The 13,432-nt window shown below is 44.1% G+C and overlaps 1 protein-coding gene across 4 annotated transcripts in view; it reads left to right on the top strand.

Moving 5' to 3' along the window:
• Positions 1–1,134: 1,134 nt before the first annotated feature.
• ZNF423 (zinc finger protein 423) overlaps positions 1,135–13,432 on the top strand; it is a 311,610-nt gene continuing 299,312 nt past the window's right edge. For all 4 annotated transcript variants that reach the window (XM_053271249.1, XM_053271248.1, XM_053271247.1 and 1 more), the window contains exon 1: positions 1,135–2,090. In XM_053271249.1, coding sequence (XP_053127224.1) covers positions 2,051–2,090 — 40 coding nt within the window. In that variant the 5' untranslated portion in view covers positions 1,135–2,050. The remainder of the gene's footprint in view (positions 2,091–13,432) is intronic.

Here is a 13,432-nt window from a genome sequence, read left to right as displayed (position 1 = left end):
ACTAAAATAAAACGACCACCGGGCACTGTCCGCAATCTAAGCATAACTGGAGTCCCGGCTACCAAGAGCGGAAAGAGGCGACATCGGAGGAGGAAAATAAATCGGTGATAAAAGGGATCAGAACAGGGAGGAGAGAGAGAGAGAAAAAATAAAACTTTCATGGAGAGAAAACAACCAGGGCCGGCCGGAGACTTAACAATAGCCCAGATGCTGCTTCCAGAGCGTGTAAGCGAGGGAGGCAGAGAAGGCAGAGGCGGAGGAAGCAGCAGCAGCAGCAGCAGCAAGCCTGCCGCAGCCGCAGCCTCAGCCTCAGCCAGGGCGACCCCTGCGTCCGCCAGCTTGTGCGCCTCCTCCCTCCCTCCCTCCCCTTTGCATTTGGAGGCGGCTGGGGCTGAGCGACTCCAATCCGGCGCCGGGCTGGATTCCTCCTGCTCCTCCTCCGCCCTGGCCGCGTCCGTGTTTTGCGTGCGATCCGAGCTGTATTTCCAGGGCTGTCCATGGCTCGGTGCTGTTGGCTCTCTCTCCGTCTGATCAGCCCAGGCTGTGCGGGGCTCCCTACGGGATCAGAGCGCTCCCCCGCCGGGACTCCACTCCTCACATCCTCCTGCTGGGACTCAGCTACATTTCCAGCCAAGCCTGGCTTTATTATGTGTGTCTGCACTGCAGCCCCAGCAGCAAGATCAGGAGGAGGAAAAAGAGCCAGGACAAAGAAAAGAGAGGGAGGCTGGCGAGAGCTAAAGGAGAAAATAAAAAGCCAAGGCAGCGAAGGCGGCGGCGGCGGCAGCAGCAGCAGCAGCGGCGGCGGCGGCTGGAGCGGCGATGAAGGCAGACAGAGCAGGGCCACCTCGCCGCGATTAACACATGGAGGCAGCTAGCGAGCCCGGCGTCCATGCAAAGAAACATTTACCTTGTTTTCAGAAGTGCGTTTGTGCGGGAGGTGGAGGCAGTGGAGGAGGAGGAGGAGGAGGACACCAGCCCGGACCGGCTGCTGCACGGCGAGGGAGAGGAGGCAGCTCGCGAGCCACGTTCCGCTTGTAAAGAGCCCCACCGAAAAACAAAACAAAACAAAAAGCCGAGAGAGCCGAGAGGAGGAGGAGGAGGAGGAGGCAGGCAGGAGGGGGGGGCAATCTGGGGTGGGGGGGAAGGAGAGAGGAACTAGGAGAGGGCTGCCCCACACGCCTTGATTTTTTTTGGTTTTTTTTTAAGAGCATCCTCTCCAAATATTGTTGGTCCCTCTGTGGAGAAAGGGACCCTCCTTGCAAGGAGACCCGGCGACGGATTTGGAAAGGAAAGGGAGGAGGGGAATGCAGTTAGATCCGGGGGGTGGCCTTGTGAGGGGCTGCAAGTAGGTTTTGCTCGGCCCCCCCTTTTTGGTGTTTTGTTTGTTTGTTTGTTTTTTTTTTAAGAAAAAGCGACCCTCCAGGGTGTGTGCGCGTACGCGTTTTCTTCCCCTCTCTTTCGCAGCCCCAAACCGCATCGCTCGTTTGTAGGTGCGTGGTTGTTGAAAAAGTCTGAACGGCGCTTGAGGGGGCGAAACCCGCAGCCCGAAAAACAAAACGCCAAACCCGGGGAAAACTTTAAATGAGAGCACACACAAAGGAGAAGGGGGGGTGGGGACCCACGGAAAGCAAACCAGGCGCTTGGAGAGGGGCTTTAGATTGTGTGTGTCGGTTTGCAGCAGGTTGTGTGTGTTAATTGCAACTGATTGGAGGCGGGTAGGTTGGCAGAGGCAGGGGTGAGGTCTCCGGGTGCCCAAAGTGGCTGTTTCCAAAGGACTTGGGGAAGTTGCCGCATTGCAACAGGCAAAGAAGTGAGAAATCAAATAATCGATCCGGCTGCTGTTGCCGCCGCCGCCGCTTCGCCTCTTTAGAGCCGCCAGCAAAGTTTCAAGTGGCAGAATAGGAGGAGGGGGGCCAAGAAGAGAGGAAAAGGAAGAAGAGGAGGAGGAGGGAAGAGACGAGGAAGAGGAGGGGAGAGGAGGAAGGAGCCAAGGGGGAGAGGAGGAAAGGGCGACCCAGAAAAGAAAAGAAAGGGAAACCTAGAGGTGGAAATGTCCAGAAGGAAGCAAGCCAAGCCGCGCTCGGTGAAAGGTAAGCCGGACCTGCGCTCGGAGCGCCTGCCCGGGCTCCATCCCTCTCTGCGTCTCGTCTCGAGCTGGTCCTGCCTTGCGCTGGAGCGAGCTTGCTGCTGCCGCCGCCCGGCTCGGGGAAGCAGCTGCAGAAGCGCCCGTCAGCCTCTGCCGCGTGACCAATCAGGGGTTGGGGCCAACTTTGGCGGGGATTGCGATTTTGCAAAGCCTCCCCACCCCACCCCACCCCACCCCCATCTCCTTCCCTAGCTCAGACCTGGCGGTTGGGGCACCAGAAGCTCTCGATGCCTGGCTCCAGCAGGCTTGCTCGGTTGTGCTCTGCTGTTGGGACGACTTTTTCTAGGCTGCACCAGAAAGCAAGGGAGCCCTTGCCCCTGGATCTGGTTGTCCTAGTTGAGTTGCATGCAGTCCCAACGCTTCTTGGGTTTTGGACCTCTAGGGGTGGTAAAGCACCCTTGCTCTTTTGTGATACTTTTATAGATTTCTCACGGCTGCAATCCCCCCCCCCATCCCTTTGGGGAATTGCAAGCCTCCGTGTGTGTGTCCAGAATAGTCTCATAGATTTTTGTAGGCCTCTCATACACAAATCCCTTTTCAGAAAGGTGTGTCACAGACTTGCCTGCTCCACAACTTGCTTACTCCAGAGGAATCTGACGGTAGATATAATATTTGTGTAGCACTGTTAATGTGCTTGGTGCTTTGGAAGGTACATGAGCAGTTCACAATCTCCTATTTTACACAGGGTAGGGACACTGAGGCAGGGAAACTGGGGAAGAATATTATTGTTATCATTATTGTTATTATTATTTTAATTTTATTTTTTTTACATTTTATATCCCGCTCTTCCTCCAAGGAGCCCAGAGCGGTGCACTACATACTTCAGTTTCTCTTTCACAACAACCCTGTGAAGTAGGCTAGGCTGAGAGAGGAGTGACTGGCCCAGAGTCACCCAGCTAGTTTCATGGCTGAATGGGGATTTGAACCCGGGTCTCCTCAGTCCTAGTCCAGCACTCTAACCACTACACCACGCTGTATCTGTTTCAGTTGTGTGTATTGTTACAGTTACAGTATGGTAAAGGGTGTAAGACATAGAGTCTTTACTCTCTTGAGGCCCCTTTTATGAACTGAACAGTAGTCTTAGGCGCTTCTGTGAGCTTTGTGCCCGTTTCTTGCTACTAGCCTCACATACTTTCATGGGCAGGCCTGCAGGGAGGTAATCTGGAGCAAAAGCTGTTCTTGGGGCCCTTCTGCACCTCCAAATTGCTGTATGAACCGAGATGTGAGGGCCCTCAGCTTTATGGGGCCTTACAGTATTGGAAGGGATCTTGGTCTCTTCCTTGGGGCTGTTTGTCCCCGCCCCCACACCCCTGTCCATGGGATTTGCAACTGGGCTGTTACCTGCATAAAATCTTTTTTCCAGAGTACCCCACAGATCTCATCCAGGTTTAAAAGGCCTGTTTAATGGCTTGTGGGAAGCTCTTTTGGGTGTGTATCCCCAAAACATAAAAAGTTATCAAAAATGCCTCCTGATGTTGCCTGTCTGCTTTCTCCAAAATAAGTGTGCCCTTTAGAAGGGCCTCTTAACCTGGGGTATTTTCAGAGATACCCATGGGAGTATCTCCAGAGTCAGTCTTAGTAGCTGCATTGTGAACTGAGGAATCAATTTGCAGATTGTAGTGGATCTTAAAAGGGAGACCAAAGTCTTGTTAAGTCTGCTTCTCACAATGTCTCGAGGAGTACCCTCAAACCCAGGTACACAGAAGTGGACCGAACATCCTTCAGAGGAATCTCAGCAAGAGCTAATTAACACTAACCGCACAGTAACTTTTGGGTATGATTCCATGAGTTGCTTACTCCAGAGCTAGCTTTCAGTCAGACTCGAGAGTTAGCCTGTGATTCAGGAGTGGGTGACTGGCAATTAATGAGACTTGAGTGAAATTGTTCCAAAGCAGTGTAGCTTGTGGATTACTCTTCTCTTTCTGCAATCCTCCTTCAGGTTGCAATCCTATGACTAGAAGGTTGACTTTTCACCCTGAATGGGTCTCATCCCACCTTGACCAGTTCCACAGATTCCAAGGCGAGCAAAGGCCTTCCTCGAAAACCAGCTCCCTGTCCTCCCCTTTGCCGGCCATGGAAAGTTAAGCAATACGCCTTCCAAAACCCACACCTCTAAATTGTCTCTCCTCAATGGAATTTGCAAACAATCCTGCTCTTCCCTCCTCCCCAACAAAAGCTGCGTCCTGTTCTCTCTCAACAAAAGCGGCCATCTAATAAGCCACAGACCAAGGCAATGCAGGCCTGCTTCATTACCCCCCCAGGACAGCCTTGTGACATTCTGTTGGCAGCTAATGCCAGATGATTTTTATGTGGACAGGAGAGCAAAATCGCTGCTCTTTCACCGCTGTTGTTGCATTTAGTTCATAGCAGTGAGCAGGTAAATGGAGATTTTGCAGTGGGCCTCTCTGTTGACGTTTTGGTCCTCCTGTGGCCTTGTTGTCAGAGGCTTTTGTTTTCCACCCTTTTCCTTCCATAGCAAGAACTGCTCTCAAACTTTTCTTAAATAAATGCTTTTTGACTTGTCAGACTTAAAGAAAGGAGGTTCTGCTACAACCAAAGAAGGGTGGTGGGGGGGTCCCCACAGTCTTCCTGCTTAGGGATGTGTGTTTGCTGGGAGGAGAGACCACCAGTGTACTCCATGTGGTGGTAAAGGTACATGCACTGTTTCCTCATCATCCATTTTAAGCACTTGCATGCCCTTGTCGGAGTGAGAGCTGAATCTCTCTCTCTCTCTCTCTCTCTGGCCACTTGTTACAATTAAAGCACCCCACAAAAGAAATGTATTTTTCCATGTTCTGTTGCAGACCAAAGCAATCTCTCTAGCTCTTGTGCAAGCAGAGGTGTCTGGGCCTCTCCGTACCTCCTTTGTTTTGAGAAAGGAGGTAACCTTGCACTTAGGAGTGCAGGATTTGCGGCTTTTCTTTCTGTAATGGCTGCTGGACTGTGCCACTTCCTTGCTGCCCCGATTGCTGAATGTGGTCGTGCAATCGGAAGGCTGGAAGAAAGGAGGATGGATTCATTGCAGTTGGAGTAACAGAAGTGAGTGGATGTGGAAAAGCAAACTGAAGTGTGTGTGTGTGTGTGTGTGAGAGAGAGAGAGAGAGAGAGAGAGGGCACATGTATGTATATGTAATGTGGGAACTTGTTATTGGCACACAAGAACCTCTGTGTGTGTGTGTGTGTGTGTGTGTGTGAATCGCTTGTTTGTAAATATTTTGATTGTTGATGTAGGAAAGTTGATCCTTGTATCAGTGAAGCCGTAATATGGTAGGGTGTGTGTGTCTTGAATTACTCTACTGTTCCTTTTGAATTACTTCTTCAAAATAACGGAGACGATGTTTTTGAAGGGCCCCTTGTTTGAGCGCTGTGTTTGGTGTCCAGCCCTGACTTCATATTTCTCCTTCTCTCTCCTGAAGTTACTTAAAAAGTAGTCTGAATAGGCCAAATGGGAAGCCTGGTGGGTTGTCGTACTCTGCTGCTTCCTGGATCAAGTAACACATCAGACATAGCTACGATGCAAGGAACATGATTTCAGACCTATTGTATAACTATTTAATTTCAAGATGATGATGATTTAATTCTGTTGACCTGCGTTACTATTCCAAGGAATGCTCAAGGTGGCTGCTCATTGTTACAATCCAGACAATGTGTTATTCACTTCTACTTTATGCTTTTGCATTGGGAGGATACATGTCGCCTTAAAATTAGTTTGCTGTCCTAGTCTTAGCAGCCTATGCTTCTGTGACAGCTCTAAGGGAGTGGCCAGACAGGTTTTGTGTTTGTTTTTTTTTGAGCACCTGAGATTCCCGTTTGACATGTGGATCGAGCAAATTCTTATTCTGATTGGTGCTAGTCCAGATGGTGTGCTGGAGGCCAGCAATATCCACAAAAACTGATAGTTGAGACTGTTCACAGCAGCCCCTTTCCTGCTTGAGTTCTCTCCATCACCTGCCACTCTATGCCACTATATAGCATTATACCACTATAGCATTAAACCAACTATAAGGGAAGATGTTCTTGAGGTGCAGCCGAAAAGAATAACATTTTAATCGAACATTTAATATGTTCTAATCTACCTAGTTGCCTGTTGGTGATGTGGATCCTGAGGTGTGAAAATGAATGGCTTTTATCTACTGAGAATATGTGCCCACCTTAGAGAGATGGAAAACTTTAAATGAGCACTCCTTGGCCTGTTCCTTCCAAAGTGGTGTACACACTGTTCTAAGCTTCTGAAGAACACAGCAAATCAATTGATCTGGAGAACTGAAAAGTGCTGAAACAAACAGATTCTCTTTTGGATATTTCAATCTGTTTTTAATGTGGAACAAACTATCAAAACCTGTTGTGAAAGATCTCCCCTCGTGCTCACGCATCATTCACTACAAAACAGTTTCCCAAATAAGAGAGATTTGACCATGAATCTTTCAAATCTTCTTTGAAATGAGAAGGTGGTCTCCAAAATGAAGCAGGCGGGGGGCGGGGGGGGGGGAGTCAAGGCACTGCATAACTGTTCATATACTGGTAGGCAGAACTGCTTTTTATAAACTTCCCAGCAACTTCCATTAGTGTGGATCCTAACAGTTTTATTTAGATTCTTTGCCCCCCAGGAGTACAGATTTCATGCTAACATTTAATAGAACAATTTGAATGATTAATAATTGTAGATGTCACTCATTTAGAAACAAGGAGAACTAACTTGATTTTCTAAAAGATTTATGACAGGGAAACAGTTCTTTCTATTTCCTCCTGCAGAGTGAAGACTCTTGCTATAAAATGTGTGTTTAAGGTATCATAAAAGCAAGACCTTCACATGAAACAAGTTTGAGGGTGTCTCTTACGGATTGATAGTATATTTTACCCTCTCAGCTGTTTCTCAGTTTAACAGTATGGTATTATGGACCTCCACAATCCAGGACAGACTCTTTCAAAAGAAGCTCTGGTAATAATTGATACGAGAAATATAATAACCCCTAGAGGTGTGTGTGTGGGGTTGGGGTGGGGGATGAAATGAACTGCAACAGCTTCTGGTGAATGTTCTGAAAATATTGTTTGAAAGCCAGAGTTCTTTGAGGAGGCAAACTTGCAGGTCTTGGAAGGTCATGATTTTTTTTCTTTCCTAGAACGAGGCTATGCATTTGAAGGATGGGTTCTTGAAGTTTCAAAAATACTTCTTCAGTTTGCAAGTAATCCTGTTAAATTCCCAGGAAATTATAGGGTGGCAAAAAGTTGCCTTATTCTCTAGCACTTGTGCTAGTTTTGGGGATGATGCTCAATCTCTGTCTATTTCAAACATGTTATTTTGTTGTGTTACAATTTTATCTCTTTATCTCAATCATGATTTGAATAACACTTCTCATCCTCTGTTGGTCACTTCTCATCCTCTGGTATCTAGATCTTGTATTCCATAATATTGACTTCCTTGGAAGTATATTTGTAACTGAAGCGGGTGACGGAGCTTTCAATGTAATCCTAAACATGGGATTTTGGTTGGAAGTAACACCCTTTGGTTTCATTGGGACAAGCATGCATAGGATTGCACCCTTCAATGTTGACTGAATTCCAGACCAACTAAAAATGAATGAGTCTAGCTGAATGAATTATTGGAAGGCAAACTATCAGTCACACGTGCTGGTGTCAAGTGACTAATTTTGTGACTTCGGGTATGATCCATGGTGGAAGTAGTGGCTTACATCCAGACTAAATGACTTGTGAATAAAACTGTTGAAATTAATGGGTCAGGTTAGTCATGACTGACTTGTCCCCTAAATTTCAGTGGAAAAACTCATGAGTAATTTAGTGAGGATGCTGATTGCTACATCTGTTCTTACATTTTTGCACATCAAATTGATAGAAGATGCCTTTGTTCAGGTTACACAGTCAATTGGCTTGATATATTTTAAAAATAAAACAAAACGTCTTATGCATTTTGAGATCTTGGGAGGTGGCAATCTAGTAGGCTTCTACAGTCCATGTTTCCATGGAAATAATTGAGTAATAAATAAAGCACTTGTAAGGTCACAGGTTTTCCAACTCAAGACTGACAAAAATAGGTTTAAATTACTCAGATCTCTTCAGATAAATGCACACCACCTCTTTTTCCTCCTCAAAATGTTTGTATGGGTCAGTTTTGCTGTAGTAAATAATAACTGTCATTTTGGCAGACTTGGATGCAAGTGTGTCTGAAGAATCTCCTTTTTTAGATGAAATTTTTGTCATCTATATTTAGCAGTTTTCTACCCCCTTCAGAAGAGTGCCTCCTATGTTAGAAGTTTAACAGCTAAATAATTAAGAATGTGTGAAGTATTAAGAATGCATCTGTGGGTGAAAATGAAGATTGTATTTTCATGAAAGGCCAAGGATTTGCTTGGTTAGAAAGTTAAAGGTGCTGACGACTGCTCTTATTCATTTAAATAGTGTGCAGTGACTTAATGTATAACACAATTTGGGGGATTAAGTAAAATTTCATGACTAGGAACCTGTTTTCTTCCAGTATATTCAGTCTAATGAAAACCATGTAGTAATTATTATATCAGTATCCAATCATTTAGACTGGTAGCGCTGGAATTAATTCCTTGAGAAAGGGTTTAAGCCTTTATAATTAAATCCATTGATTTACGTTAACTATCCATTGATAGTATAAATTTAAAAGAAGTATGTATTAAGGTTGGTTGATAAAGAATACCTTCCATTTTATTTAATTTTATATAAAGGGTTGTAGGATACCTTGCACTTCCTAGTCAATTTTCTAACATAATAATTAGGCAACCTACAGTCACAACCCATTTTTGATCTGCAATATGGCTAAAATTTATATTTCTAAAATATTTTTAAATGTAGTCAGCTTTTTAAAAGAAACTGGATGTTAAGCAGAGGTGACAACTTGACTATGATATTGGCAATTTGCCTATTAAATCAAGATTTGGAGTTTAATCACCTTGAAGGAGGGTGTAATTAACATCAGCTGAAACTGACTCTAGGTCCCTGCAGCCATAGAATGGTAGGAGGCCCCCATGCTCTTTCAAATGAATGGCACTTCTCATATTTGTTAAATGTTTGTATTCTGTAACCAGTTTTAAGTAGGGAGAATGCTTTTCTGGCAAATTGTACCCAATGCCTTTGGCTGACTTTATATCCCAGACTATTTTAGGTGATCATTTACTTAAATCCGGGGGTCAATTAGTCTTGCTGAGCTCAATGTTACCTGTATTTTTTTTAAAAAAATAATTCCATGCATGCAGTTTAGGAGGATTGTGTGCAACTGCATTAGCCACCAGGCTTCAAACCTGAGATGCACATTGGTGGGTGAATTTGACAGTTCTGCAAATTGCTGTCAGATTGCGATGTTATTTTGTGTATAAATATACTAGTCAGTAATCAGACTGTTTTGCAGTAGGTGGGGGGAAAGGATGCACTAATTAAGCTTAGATTTGTTATTGTGCTTGAAGTTGCAGAATTGCTGTCAGATATTTTTGCTCTCACATAGCAAAATATGCTGATAGAAACTTTTGATTCACATCCTACCTGCCTCATTTGTGTCAGTCAAAAACAAACGAGTGCACATACCAACCCTCCCCCCTCCCCCCTACTAACCAACCAACCTGGGTGGCTTCTTACTTCATTATATGCAAAGTAAATTAAAAAAAAAATCCTTTTGCTCAGCTCCAATTAGTTGATTGCTATGAATGATCTCCTTTAAAAGAATGCTGTTTTACCTATCCGCTCATACAGAGGTTTGATTTTTAATGTCTTGTGAAAAGGATTTCTTTTTGTCTTGATTGATGTCAAGAATGAAAGCGTGATGGTAATATCCCTTTGAAAGCTATTGTATTGTCAGCTCTGCCTGACAGCAGGAGGCCCTCCTAGCGGTATAGATTAGCGCTGTAGAAACACTGACATTTTCTTTGTTATATTGCTGTTGTGCTGCTTGCAAAGTCAATTATACAATGTCAGAGCTCAGTTACAGAGTTGACTGTGGAAGTAACAATGTCTTTCATACTTATTTTAAAGATATAATTTTCTCTTCTGCCCCCCCTCCACTTCCCTCCCCAATTGAAAGCCAAGAATCTTGACAGTAACTGCAATAGTATGTTTTGCAAATTAATTTTTTTGCCATGTATGATTATCCTTGAGGCTTCCACTATCCTCCCCTTAAAATTTTACATCTCATTCAGAAATTTCAGTGCCGCCTTGTGAATGCAGTAATTGAAATGGTGGGACTCGCCTTGGGGCTCCCCCCCCCGATTAAATTCCTGATTATTTTCTAGCCACTATGCTTTGTTTTGGGATGTGACATTGGTGGAGAAGCTGATGATTTTCTGACTCCAGCATATTTTGCAGGAATAGGCTAGGTAAGGAATGCCACATTTTTAGCTTCCATTGTCTTATTTTCCTATGAGAGAGTCCAGGGAAGTTTCCCTTAGGAACTCTGGAAATGGGAGGGGGTTGGGTAGCTTAATGTCTTATTGGCTAGAGCCATGCATTTGTGTACAAAATGCTGTTAAGGGTCATTTACCTGTTTCCTGTGGTGTATAACTAATAACTAAAAAGTTTGTGTGGCGGGTGGTGGTGGGAGGGAGTAGAAATGATGACAAAGAACAAGTGGTTGCTAGAGTTTTCACAAATTAATCAACACTCTGATCCAAGATGTCTCTTTTTGTTGGTGGTGACAAATAATTGTTGCAAGACAGCACATTGGTAGCAGAGAACGCTGTGTGTCCCCCCCCCCAAAAAAAACCACACTTGTATATAATCAGGGCAGCAGAAAGAACATAATTCATTACCAAATTGCCTTAAATAACAAGGATCCGGCAGAACAGTCTCTCATTTGGGAATGTTAATTGTGCAGTTTTAAAATTACTATTCTAAACTAATAGACAAAAGATTCCACAGTTACTAGTAATTTGTCAGGATTTATTTTGTTTCTCTTCAATAATTGAAAATTAATGTCTTGAAGTGAAAACAGATGTTCATGCCACCCTCTCAACTGGGTATAAAAAGGGAGGCTTTGTGGATTTAACATGTTTGCAGTGCAGTTGATACTGGGCTTAATGAAGGTTTTGGTCTTGCCATGCCTTGGAATAGGATACTCATTTAATTTATCCTTGAAATAAAATGAAAAATCATGCAGGGATAAAAAGTACATTGTCCAGTTGTACACTTAGTAATTCTTGCAAAGTTTTTTTTTTTAAAATTACATTTGAAAATGATTTTCTTTTCCCTCTTTGCCAAAAAGTACTAGAAATGCAGCAGCCCACAAAAATGTTTTACCAGCCTGACTGCCCCCCTGTGTGCCTCTGTCACAGGGAAGCTTTCCAGAACAGAGACTGGAAAGATCGTCATCTGGAAGGAATTGTTTCCCACTGGGACTAGTGGATAACTACACTAGCTTCGTAAAGAGCTAGTTGTCTAGGGTGAATTGGAAACTTTTGCAGATGACTTCTCAGGAAAGCTCTTAAAATAACATTGGTGGGTTTTGCTGCTGTTGTTGAGGAGACCATTGTGTTACAAACACCTAACCTAGAGGAGACGAGTGGCTTTTATAGATTATCATACAACATGTAACTAAGCTGCTGCTATAGTCAGACAGCATAACCTATTTGTATTAAAAATGCACCTGAATATTCAGTTCAGCTGTGTAGTAAGTTGCCCTGTGTCTACTTTGCAAAAAAAGATGGGATATAAAGTTTGTCATAAATATAAAATTAGCTTGTAAGAATCATTGCTTTGTGTTTCAGGTTGTATCTTGAAGGGGATGTTTGGTTCTTTTAAGAAAATGGAGATATTTTCTCTTTGTAGCTGAAGAATTTATTTGCTTTTGTTATTAAAAAAAAAAAAAATAAAGACTTCCAGAACTGCAATTTAAAATTATAAACTCGAGCTTTGTATTTCAATGTCTGCATTAAACGTTCTTGTCAGTGTTATGCATCTGAACAGCCTACGGAAACCCTAATTCAGGCATCCCTGTTAAGCCCATTCTCTATCGGAATAGTATAGATTTCCTAATGGATTAAAAATTGTTATCCATGCACTGTTCTGTGTAGTTTTTGTTGACAAACAGCTCTTCTTCCTGCTTTAGAAAGATGCCTTTGTAAGCATTTGAACTGGCACAATTAATTAGGCATGTGCCGAAATGCGATTTGGCGTCTGAATTGCAAGCACAATCCCTTTAAAAACGAGGGCTTCCACAGCCCATTTAACAAGGAGAAGAGCAGGTCCATACCTGCTCCTCCTTCCACTCGTCGCCACTTCCATAATCATGGCACTCCTCATGGATATCTTTGCACATCATTGGGGCATCTCCCAGTTGCCCCAGCATGTGATACCGCCATGCACGTAGCCTCTGCGCATGCAGATATCTGGGAGGAGCGCTGGGATTATGGAAGTGGTGGTGAGTAGGAAGAGGAGCATGTATGGACTTGCTCTCCTCCTTGTTACAGTTTATCTACAAACAATTTAGGAGGTGATTCCACACCTTCCCATGTTGGTTGTTCCCTACAGAGGGGTTGGGAAGAGTATTTGAGTAGTGTAAGCAGTTGGTTCATTGCTGCTTGGTACTGGCTGCAGTCATAATGCTGCTTCTACCCTCTCATCCTCAAAGGTCTACTAGCCCTTTGAGGATGGAAGAGGCTATGCCCCATGTGCAGCTGCCATAGCATTGTGCAGCTTGCCACTTGGATGTTTTACTTAATGTTTTACCTGTAGCTAATAGAAAGCTAGATGGACTTGCTAGATGGAAAGCTAGATTCACTCATTTCTTTTGTACAAAACTGGGGATCTACAAACTTAGGCTTAACTCAGTAGCCAGCTATTATTTGTTATCATCACCAATCTCAATTCCCTTAGATCCTTTTCTGGCACACAGGCAGAGTTCTTAGGAGAGAAACAAGTCTTCTGTCAGTAGCACTGGGATGTGGAGATGGTAAGAAATAGTGGGAGCCCTCTCCTATTTATCAGGAAGGATTCCTACTGTTTCTACCTTATCAAACATGACAGTGTAAATGAGATTTCTGGTGAGAAGATCTGTGTGGTGCTGGGTTTCCTGCTTCGCACACGACTGGGGACATTGGCCACTGGCAAGCTGGTACAACATTGTTCTATAGTAGGGGTTTCCAACTTTAGGTTCCCAGATGTTGTTGAACTACAACTCTAGTCATCCCCAGCTACAATGGTCAAATGTCGTTTGTGGCTTGGAGAATAGAATGTTGAAGGACTTGCAAGCAGAGAACTGAGGGAAAATCAGTCCAAGTCGGTGGGCTTCTAGGGAGAGCTTCACCCAGGCAAGACCAG

This window comes from Hemicordylus capensis, chromosome 9 (genome assembly GCF_027244095.1).
Source record: "Hemicordylus capensis ecotype Gifberg chromosome 9, rHemCap1.1.pri, whole genome shotgun sequence".
Taxonomy (NCBI): domain Eukaryota; kingdom Metazoa; phylum Chordata; class Lepidosauria; order Squamata; family Cordylidae; genus Hemicordylus; species Hemicordylus capensis.
The sequence above is the reverse complement of the archived record's forward strand: the minus strand, read 5'-3'. Positions and strand labels throughout refer to the sequence as shown.